At 36.9% G+C, this 9,786-nt stretch overlaps 1 protein-coding gene across 2 annotated transcripts; it reads left to right on the top strand.

Annotated features, from left to right (window-relative positions):
• The first annotated feature begins 7 nt into the window (after positions 1-7).
• phospho2 (phosphatase, orphan 2) lies at positions 8-8,977 on the top strand. 2 transcript variants are annotated; one of them, XM_008119028.3, is made up of 4 exons: positions 108-129; positions 3,144-3,267; positions 4,101-4,207; positions 5,655-8,977. In XM_008119028.3, exons 3-4 carry the CDS (start codon positions 4,177-4,179, stop codon positions 6,398-6,400), a joined length of 777 nt encoding a protein of 258 aa, XP_008117235.1. In that variant the 5' UTR covers positions 108-129; positions 3,144-3,267; positions 4,101-4,176; the 3' UTR covers positions 6,401-8,977. The 2 variants fall into 2 exon arrangements, with proteins under 2 accessions (XP_003226314.1, XP_008117235.1); XM_003226266.4 differs by lacking the exon at positions 4,101-4,207 and having other exon boundaries at positions 8-129.
• The last annotated feature ends 809 nt before the right edge of the window (positions 8,978-9,786 follow it).

Here is a 9,786-nt window from a genome sequence, read left to right as displayed (position 1 = left end):
GTTGGGGAGAAAGAGAAAAAGAGGATTGGAGGGAGGAAATCTCGCGACGCTTGCTGGACACAATCACGCGGCACGAGAGTTCTCTTCGGGCGCTCGCTCACGTGACCCGGCTGGGCGAAGATGTTGCAGGTTAGTTTGGCCGAGGCTGCTTTGGAGAGAGCCGCGGGGAAGGGTCTCTTTTACTCTGCACTCTCGCCCCCCTCCTTCATCCCTAGTCCCTTGCCATCCCCCGTCCCATCCACACCGCGCGCGCTTCAAACAGCCCTGTCATTCGTTATAGGGCCCGGCCTCGCTCGCGACGGGCCCTAAGGAACCCGGCGCGAGGCCCTCCGGCCCCACAGACACCTGTACCTTTGGATTTGGACTCCGCGGCTGCACCGACTTTGTAGCATTCACTTCACCTCCCCTGGTTCAATGCTGTTTATTTATCATGTCAGAAGCGAACCGAGGGTACAAGTTGTGATGTACAGTAGAGTCTCATTTATCCAAGCCTCGTTTATCCAAGTTTCTGGATTATCCAAGCCATTTTTGTAGTCAATGTTTTCAATATATCGTGATATTTTGGTGCTAAATTCGTAAATACAGTAATTACTACGAGCATTGCTGCATACTGAACTACTTTTTCTGTCAAATTTGTTGTATAACATGATGTTTTGGTGCTTAATTTGTAAAATCATAACCTAATTTGGTATTTAATAGGCTTCTCCTTAATCTCTCCTTATTATCCAACATATTCGCTTATCCAACGTTCTGCCAGCCCGTTTATGTTGGATAAGTGAGACTCTACTGTATTTAGAGTCTCATCAAAAATTTTAGCATCAAAATATCATGATATATTGAAAACATTGACTACAAAAATAGCTTGGATAATCCAGAAGCTTGGATAAGCGAAGCTTGGATAAGTGAGACTCTACTGTATTTAAGTGGGGTTTATATATCTGCGGAATGTTGCCCAGGATGGGAGAAAGAACTCTTGGCTATTTGAGACAGGTGCGAATGTTGCAATTGGCCCTCTTGGTTAGCATTGAATAGCCATCCAGCTTCAAGGTCTGGCTGCTTCCTGCCTGGGGGAATCCTTTGCAGGCAGACCTTGAAGCTGCAAGGCTATTCAGTGCTAATCAAGGTGATTAAGTGCAACATTCATACGTTCCTCAAACAGACAAGAGTTCTTTCTCCCACCCTGGACATTATTCCACAGATATATCAACCCCACTTGCCTAATTTCCAACAGAAATAGCTTGGATAAGTGAGACTCTACTGCAGGGGTCCTCAAACTTTTAAAGCAGAGGGCCGGTCCACAATCCTTCAGACTGTTGAGGGGCTGAATTATCATTTTGGGGGGGGGGGGGGAATGAACAAATTCCTACGCACACTGCACATATCTTATTAGTAGTGCAAAACAACAACATTTACAATGAAAGAACAATACAATATTTAAAAATGAAAATAATTTCAACCGACATAAACCTGTCAGGATTTCAATAAGAAGTGTGGGCCTGCTTCTGGCCAATGAGATAGTCAGGTTAATTACGATTGTTGTTGTGTGTCTTCAAGTCATTTCAGACTTTGGGCGAGCTTAATTCCAAAATTATTTATGTCTCATTAAGAGACACATCCACTGTTTAACGTGGTGAGATGTATTCCACACTGGGCATGCATATTCAGCAGCACAGTAGCAATGTGCAAGGGCTGATATCTTCACTGTGTCACGTTGTGATCCCCAGGTTGTGCCAGTCAGCTTTCGTACAATGTTATTTCTAGCGCCCACTTTTTGCTTGATAGTCAAGCAGTGCTTCTTGTAAGTCAGGGCATGATTCAGGGTAACTCCCAAGTATTTTGGTATGCTGCAATTCAATGCTGTGGAATCCTAGGACTTATCTGGTGGGGCAGCAGCACCCTTTAAAGCAGTGGTTCCCAACCTGAGGTCCCCAGATGTTTTTGGCCTTCAACTCCCAGAAATCTTAGCCAGTTTACCAGCTGTTAGGATTTCTGGGAGTTGAAGGCCAAAACATGAATTTGTTTGAGCTCTATTTTGTTTGGTATGTATTTCGTAGAGATACGTTTTGGCATGTAACTTTTATGGAGGTACATTTTAGTGTGTGTGTTTGTAGTGTTTTTACTGTGGTTATGTTTTTTAATTGTTTTATAACCCACCTTGAGCCATGAGGAGAGGCGGGTAAGAAATTAAATTATTATTATTATTATTATTATTATTATTATTATTATTATTATTATTATTATTGTCATCTCACCTTAGAGTCGCCAAAAGTCAGAAATGATTTGAAGACACACAACGACCTGTACCTTTTAAAGCTGAGCTGTGTGTTGGCTGCGGCAAACATAAGTAGAAACTTACGTTCGTCTTTGTGAAATAAGCAATAAATCATATTTTAAAAGATTTTCATGAGATACTTTGTGTCCCCATACATTTCATTTTTACAATTTATATGTGTGTTTATATCGCTTATAGGGGGTTGTTTAACCTCCTTTTTTGTGTGTATCAGGAGCGACTTGAGAAACTGCAAGTCACCTCTGGTGTGAGAGAATTGGTTGTCTGTAAGGACGTTGCCCAGGGGGCATCCAGATGTTTGATGTTTTACCATCCTGTGGGAGGCTTCTCTCATGTCCCCGCAAGGGGAGCTTGAGCTGACAGAGAGGAACTTCATCAGTAAAAACTACCTGCTCTAATTGACATTTTAAAACACAAATCTTGTAATAAGGTCCTCAGGTTTTTGTTGTTATAGGCAGGTAATAAATATATTATTATTATATCTATGATAGATTTTATTTTTATTTTATTGTATATTATTTATTTATATCCCACATTTCTCTCCATGCTATATATGTGAGAAGCAGTATGTGCTATACCCGTTACTGTGGTATCCAGATGGAGGATGCATTTGCACTAATGCCCTGTTTTCCGAATTCCCAGAACCATCTGGTTGGGCTCTGTGGGAAGCAGGATGCTGGACTAGCTGGGCAAATAATAATAATAATAATAATAATAATAATAATAATAATAATAATAATAATACATTTGTCACCTCTTACATTATTTCAGTGATGAGAAGCAAATGTCGCCTTGGATGAGACTCAATTATGGCTGTATAGCTAATCAGGCATCTTCCATGTTTTCTCCACAGAATAAAATCACTTGTTTACCTTATCTACTGCTTAGGAAAAGCAAATCTGCCATCTGAATGAGGAACACTGCTTGCCCTCAGTCTGTCACTTTTTACTTCCATAGTGAAATTTTCATCCCAAAATGTAAGTAGCACTTCCTACAGAGGTTGCAGGGACTTTGGAGAGTAAGGATATTTATTACAGGTAATTTCCATTAATAAAACCATGGGGATTGACAACTGACTATGAAGAATGTAAAAAGTAATGCAAATTTTGATATGAACTCTTTCCTTAAAACTATTGTTTGAAACTTCTTTTTTCTTACACAGCTTTTATGTTACGTAGCCTCAAAACTAATCACATTCACAATTTTTCATCCCTTTGTACTATAATGAACAACTAAATTGTGTGTATATATGCTAAAAATATATTTTTAAAGCAAACACTGTTAGGATTACGGCATCACCTGAGCTCTGTGTTCCCATATCAAGTCAGTATCAGAAACAATGTTTATTTAGGTGTATTATGTTCTCACACATTTTTTTTTAAAATTAAAATCCACAGAATTACTAAATATAATCTAGGATATATCCTATAAGGTTTCCTTAAGCTGTCTAAGCATTTTGTGTCATTGTTTAAGTTATTGGGACAGTCTTCCTGATAAAAGGTGCAGAAGGATTCAACAACTCTTTTGATAAGGAGACTTTAAAAAACAGCTGCTAGCAATTGATAATACAACCCAGGATCTATCCAATATGATTGGAGCAGTGTTTATCATTACATTGTGCTTTTTATGCATTGTGAAAGACCTCCAAATCCTCACTTTACAGATGGTTTTAAACTAGTCCAGTTCTGTAAGCCTACTCTCCCTCACAGGACTGTTGCAAGTATAAAATGATGTAATTCATCCTTAGTGCCTTGAAACACAGTGAGGACAGGAGGAAAATGTAAGTCTTTTCATCTTTCTTTATGTGCAGCTGTTGTAAAGTGCCCTGCATTTATGTTGGAACAAAACTGAAATACATTCACCACTTTTTATCTTGAGACCCTTCAATGAATTCGGGTTTCAAACATCTGTCAACCAGTGAGTACCATTGTGTTGTTGCACGTTAGATTGCTTTCCCTTAAAAAAAGCTTCTGCTGCTATATTGAGAGAAAATATTCATTTTCACAGGCCAATTGCATAATCTTACATTCTAACCAAATATCTTTTGTTTAGTCTGAGAACTGCTTTGTAAACTAAAGTAATTAACTCAACTTGCACTTTATCTCTAGTTAGCCATTTTAGCCTATTTCAACAGAAACAACAAAGGCTACTGTGACACTTCAAAAACAAATGCAGCTTGCTGTGTTGTTGTTTTGTGTATATGTACACATTTAGTAATATGCTTGTGTATATATTACACCCTAGAGATTTTAAGCCATACTTCTATATGGTCATAATTAGTTCTGGATTTGAAACGCATAAGGGATGGAAAATACTTGAATTTTCACAATGAATTATATACTGTATATCATTAAATCTAAGGCACACTCTTTCCCATTAAGGGGTCTAAAATGGGATGTGCCTTAGATTCAGTGGCACCTTAGATTTGCCTTTTTTATTTGTTTTCTTTTGAACTGTCTTGCTTCTGAGAGAGTAGAAGGAAAACCCCAGCTCCAAACAGCTCTGCCAAACCTGGCCTTTTCTCCTCAGCCAGACGACTATTTACTGGTCTGCTTAAGCTAAGTGCCACTTCCTGTTGCTGCTGCCACCTCCCCAACAGGCCCATAGAGTTAGAAAAATAGACTTGTGCAAACAATCTGACTTCCAAGTGGAAGCAAAAATAAAGTATTGTGCATGTAGAGAAAATTCTTTAAAAATTGTCAGAGAAAAATTGTTTTTGCCAAAACTGAAACTTTAAAAACAGAGAACACCTTACTTTCGATGGCACCTTAGATTCAGTGAATTATGGCATTATTTCACTTTATGTATCCCAGTTTTCTTACAAGAAGCTCCACATATGTGGTTCTCATCTTTACAACGGTCCTGTGCCCTCAGTTAGGCTGAAAGCAAACACAGGTTTGAACCCAGTTCTTATTTCTAGTCCAGTCTGTGTGGTATTACAAAATCCTGTGTCTTGTGAATTCTCATTACTTTGAGAAACATAGTAAAATGCTGAGGTTGTAGCCTGATCTGAGAGTAAAGTACAAGTTTATTTTCCTGGCAGATTATTTTTTCTGAGCTAATGGACAAATACGCTATTTTTCTTTCAATCTTTCTTTCATCAAACTGTAATATAATTATAGGAAGGCCCTTCGATTCTTCTGTATTATCAGGGTGGTTTTAAATATATTTTTAAATTAGTGTTTTACAGCATTTGCTAATATTTATGGTTTTAATTGTTTGTAATTTTTATATTGTATGTTTGTACTGACTGTAAGCCACTTTTGGCCCTTGGCTAGGGCAAGGCATGGTATAAATTGCATAAATAAAAAAAATTATACTTAGCAATAAAGCTCCTACCTAAACACTTTCCCCTCCTTTTCAGGGTACATTCATCCAACAGCAATGAAGCTTCTGCTGGTGTTTGATTTTGACCATACAGTTGTAGATGAAAACACTGATACCTGGATTGTGAAATGTGCACCTGCTTCAAAACTTCCTGATGAAATAAAACATTCCTATAAAAAAGGATATTGGACGGAATATATGGGCAGAGTATTCAGATACCTGGGGGACAATGGAGTGAAAGAAGAAGAGATGAAAAGGACTATGACAACACTCCCTTTCACTGCAGGAATGAAAGATCTCCTGGATTTTATTGGTAAACACAAAGACTTTTTTGACTGCATAATTATTTCAGATTCCAATGCAGTATTTATTGATTGGATTTTAAAAGCTGCTAATGTCTCTCACCTGTTTGATAATGTGTTTACAAATCCTGCAAGCTTTGATGGCTCTGGCTATCTTACTGTACAGAATTGTCACATTCATGATTGTGCCAAATGCCCTGTAAACCTCTGCAAAAGAAAAATCTTAGAAGAATTTGTAGAAAACCGTTTAACTACAAATATGAAGTACTCACAAATTATCTATATAGGTGATGGTGGGAATGATCTGTGCCCAGTAATGTATTTGAAAAAGAACGACATTGTTATGCCAAGACATGGATATATGCTGGAGAACATGATTTCTCAGTTGTCTCAAAAACTTGTTCCTGTGGAGGCATCGGTCGTCAGCTGGTCATCTGGCATCGAGATACTGGAATATTTAGAGTTACTTATAAAACGATAGTTCTTCGTAATGATGATAAACAGTAAATAAATGGTGCTGCTATTTTGATCTTTGTATGGTAGGATCAGTTCCCTGTGAATGTTAGAAATTTTAACACTTTGTTTACACCACTTTAATTCATTGTCTTCCCTTCTACATAGTCAGTAATTGAAGGGAGATGGGATGGTTGGGAAGTGGATTTGAAAATGGAGATGAAAATACTGAATGAAGCAGATGCCAAAGTAATTGTCAAATGTAGTTGCTATGTAACATCTATGTAAAGGAGCAATATGGTCTGTTTTATGACAAATTAGGTCTCCTCTAACTGTTTACAGGACAAGAAAATGTAGGGTAACTACTTTTCAGAATATCCTTTTCTATAAATAAAATTTTGTTCAAATTCTGCAAAATGGCAAAAACCACTAGTAGAAAGTTGAAAGATTACATTGCCTCAAGGCAAGACTGGGCTATGGTATCCCACTTTCAGCAGCAGTAATTTTTTATCCATCTGTTAATTTTACCTAAAGGCATGTGGGTTAATTTTTTGTTGACCTAAATGAAATGTAGTTTTGGTTTTAATTTTTACCAGCATATTTATGTCCCCAAGATCCCTGTTATTGGCAAGGTATCTAAAGATCTTCATTGTATGTAATTAAGAAGGCATTTCTTCATGATCTCATCATATAATTTATTGTGGACAATTATTCTGTGTGTTACACAAAATGTTTCTTGCACATCTGTACAACATGGCAGCTGTCCCTCTTCCCATTTAACAGATACTCTTCCATTTAGTAAATAATGATCATTATTCTGTATCTATCAGATTAATTGGTCAAAAAGCTATGATATAACACACAGGTAGTATCAGCAAGGAATAAATAGGAGCAACGTTTACTTTCTTTTTTCACTCATCCTTACTATGCAAATGCATTGTGAGGAATTCACAGCCCAAGATGCAGTGAAATAAATATATTCCCCTTGAATTCCTATGTGCAACATTGGAGGTTCAAGGTGGAGACATTGCAAACAATTTTAGGTTGTTGGAAATTGAATGATTGCTTGTTATCAGAGATTTATGAGAAGATTAAGTTTCAATCACATGAGCAGTCACAATCAACTCAGAGCACTTCTCCTTCAGTCTGGCTTCAATACCCATGATATTCACCGAAATAGTAGTTCCTTTGATAGTGTTTCTCAAACACCAAGGGGCCCAATTGTTTCTCTAGTTAGACACTACCTTGTGAAAACTGAGTGCAGAAAGAAGGTTATCAAAGATTTCAAACTCATTTTGCAGCATCTCCAGATTTATCAGAAATTGCTGATAAATTTCATAGTCAACTAGTGTCAACATAGATAACCATCTTTGGGTAGAAATAAGCAAACTGTGTGTATTTTAGCTTTCAAAAGAAAGGAAAAGTAAAATAAAAGAGGAAATAGTCACTTTGAGAAAACAATAGATTTAATGCATCTGGCCAAAATGCTAGGGATACTCATTGCAACTATTCAAATAGTTCTGCAGCCAAGGCTTCTCACTAAGTCATTGCATGTGTTCATGAGACCTTACCAGAAGGAAGTGATCTGGAAATTACACATTTTTGGCAGTTGCAGAGAGATGGACCATACAGGTTTACTTTGAAGTTCCACGGGACTTACAAGTGTGTATAAATCTGCAGCCATAAATTTCAAATTAGGATTTTTCTGAAATGATTGTGTTACTGAGGCACGATATGTATCTTTACTAATACGCGTGAGTGTATCTCCCAGAGTTTCTAATCCATTTTCTCACAATTTTATAAACTATTTGTTTTAATGAAGGCTTTGAAACATGTAATATATTGTGTTACATTAATCCTTCTCCTATTGTGAAAAATGATTGTGTTAATGTTTTTATTGAATATGTGGAAAAGCCTATTTAGTATATCTATGTTTTGAAAGTGATGATAAAAATGTGGGGAGTAAAAACTAGAAAAATAGCTGTTGACTAGCTTCCAGTTCTTTCATGGCAATCCTCTTTTTCAAGAGTTTGTCTTCTAAAATTCAAATTTTGAAGCTAAAGGGCTTGGTACAGTGAGCAATAAATATTTGTGAAAATCCAGCTTTCACTTATGTTGTTTTGTCTGAATACAATGTGCCTGCTGCAGCTTTTGGAGTCTGTATATTGTTTTGAAATAACAAAGACATAACTGTAATTTATCCTGTTTTGTAATATTTTGTATTTAAAGATCAATGCTTGTATCAATAATAATTAATTAAATATTTTATTAAGTAACTACATTGTAATGTGAAATATTTGGCTTGATATTAACATATACTTGTAATATAAGGAAGCAGGATATGTTTACATATAAAAATATGATGTATAAGGGTATTGTTCCCTGAACGTGGTTAGCGGTTTTTGCACTCAGTCATTGTCAAAGAACCATGTGATATGTGCAAGAAGAATTTATCAGCCTTATAAAATTGTTCCTTGGTCAATGCTTCTGAAGATAAGAATAAATTTATGCTGTGGTTTAAAATACTTATATTTCAGTACCATTAACCCTAAGCGAGGTAAGAGTTATTGTTAAAACAATAAAACATATTCTGGAATAATCTAAACCTAGTCCATGTCCTCCTCAATTTTCATCCATTTCTGTTGCAGTATTATGTTTTGCCTTATCAGCCTAAGGAAATTGTGGGAAAGGATTTTATTGGCATTGTATGACTACCACAAAAAGGCTGTTTTGTGTTTTTGTGAAGCTGAACATTGCTAAGTCTTGGCCATCTTTCTGAGCATCTATCACATGTCTCCAGCCAGTTCCCAGCATTTTTGTGCTTCCACCTGCTCTTTTCTGTGCTCAACCACACTCAAGAAGATTAGGAAATAGCACCCAAAGTGATGCTGTGCAGATGAAATATGAGGTTCATTCCAGAACAACTGTCTTGATTCTTAATGATTCCCACTGAATTCTGTGGCACAATAAATTTGATGTGGGTGACAAGGCTGAGCTTACAAAAGCAAGCTTGTTCCCCTCTTTGCTTTCCCATGTTGATGACCTCTCTAATTAGTGGAAATTATCTATTCTTTCTGCTCCCTCCCCCTCTATGACCCCCTCTATCATAGCTAGGCTTTTATCTAGCTATGATTAACTTATTTAGAAATTTCCACCCTCCTTTGATACTAATAATCATAGTGGTGCTCGGAAACAATATAAGAAATTCACAACATGTTAAAATGTACTAAAACGGCAGAGGAAGAATGGAACTGGTTTGAGCTCATTGGCTTAAGAAATATTGAAAATGAGTGGGGGGAAAACAAAACATGCAAATGGACTGATTTTTTAAAAAATGCAGCGCTTTGGCTTCTCAAAGACTCAAGCAGCCTAGTATTCCAATGATGGGGCAACCTCTTACTACCCACCTTTTTT

The sequence above is a fragment of the Anolis carolinensis genome, chromosome 1 (genome assembly GCF_035594765.1).
Source record: "Anolis carolinensis isolate JA03-04 chromosome 1, rAnoCar3.1.pri, whole genome shotgun sequence".
In the NCBI taxonomy this organism is placed as follows: domain Eukaryota; kingdom Metazoa; phylum Chordata; class Lepidosauria; order Squamata; family Dactyloidae; genus Anolis; species Anolis carolinensis.
This window is presented reverse-complemented; position numbering and strand designations above follow the sequence as displayed.

Excerpts from the sequence above, each read along its gene's own strand:
- phospho2 (XM_003226266.4), top strand. The coding sequence starts at position 3,201 with ATGAGGAACACTGCTTGCCCTCAGTCTGTCACTTTTTACTTCCATAGT. Across the intron at positions 3,268-5,654 it reads TGAAATTTTCATCCCAAAAT|GGTACATTCATCCAACAGCA; the intron begins GTAAGTAGCACT and ends CCTCCTTTTCAG.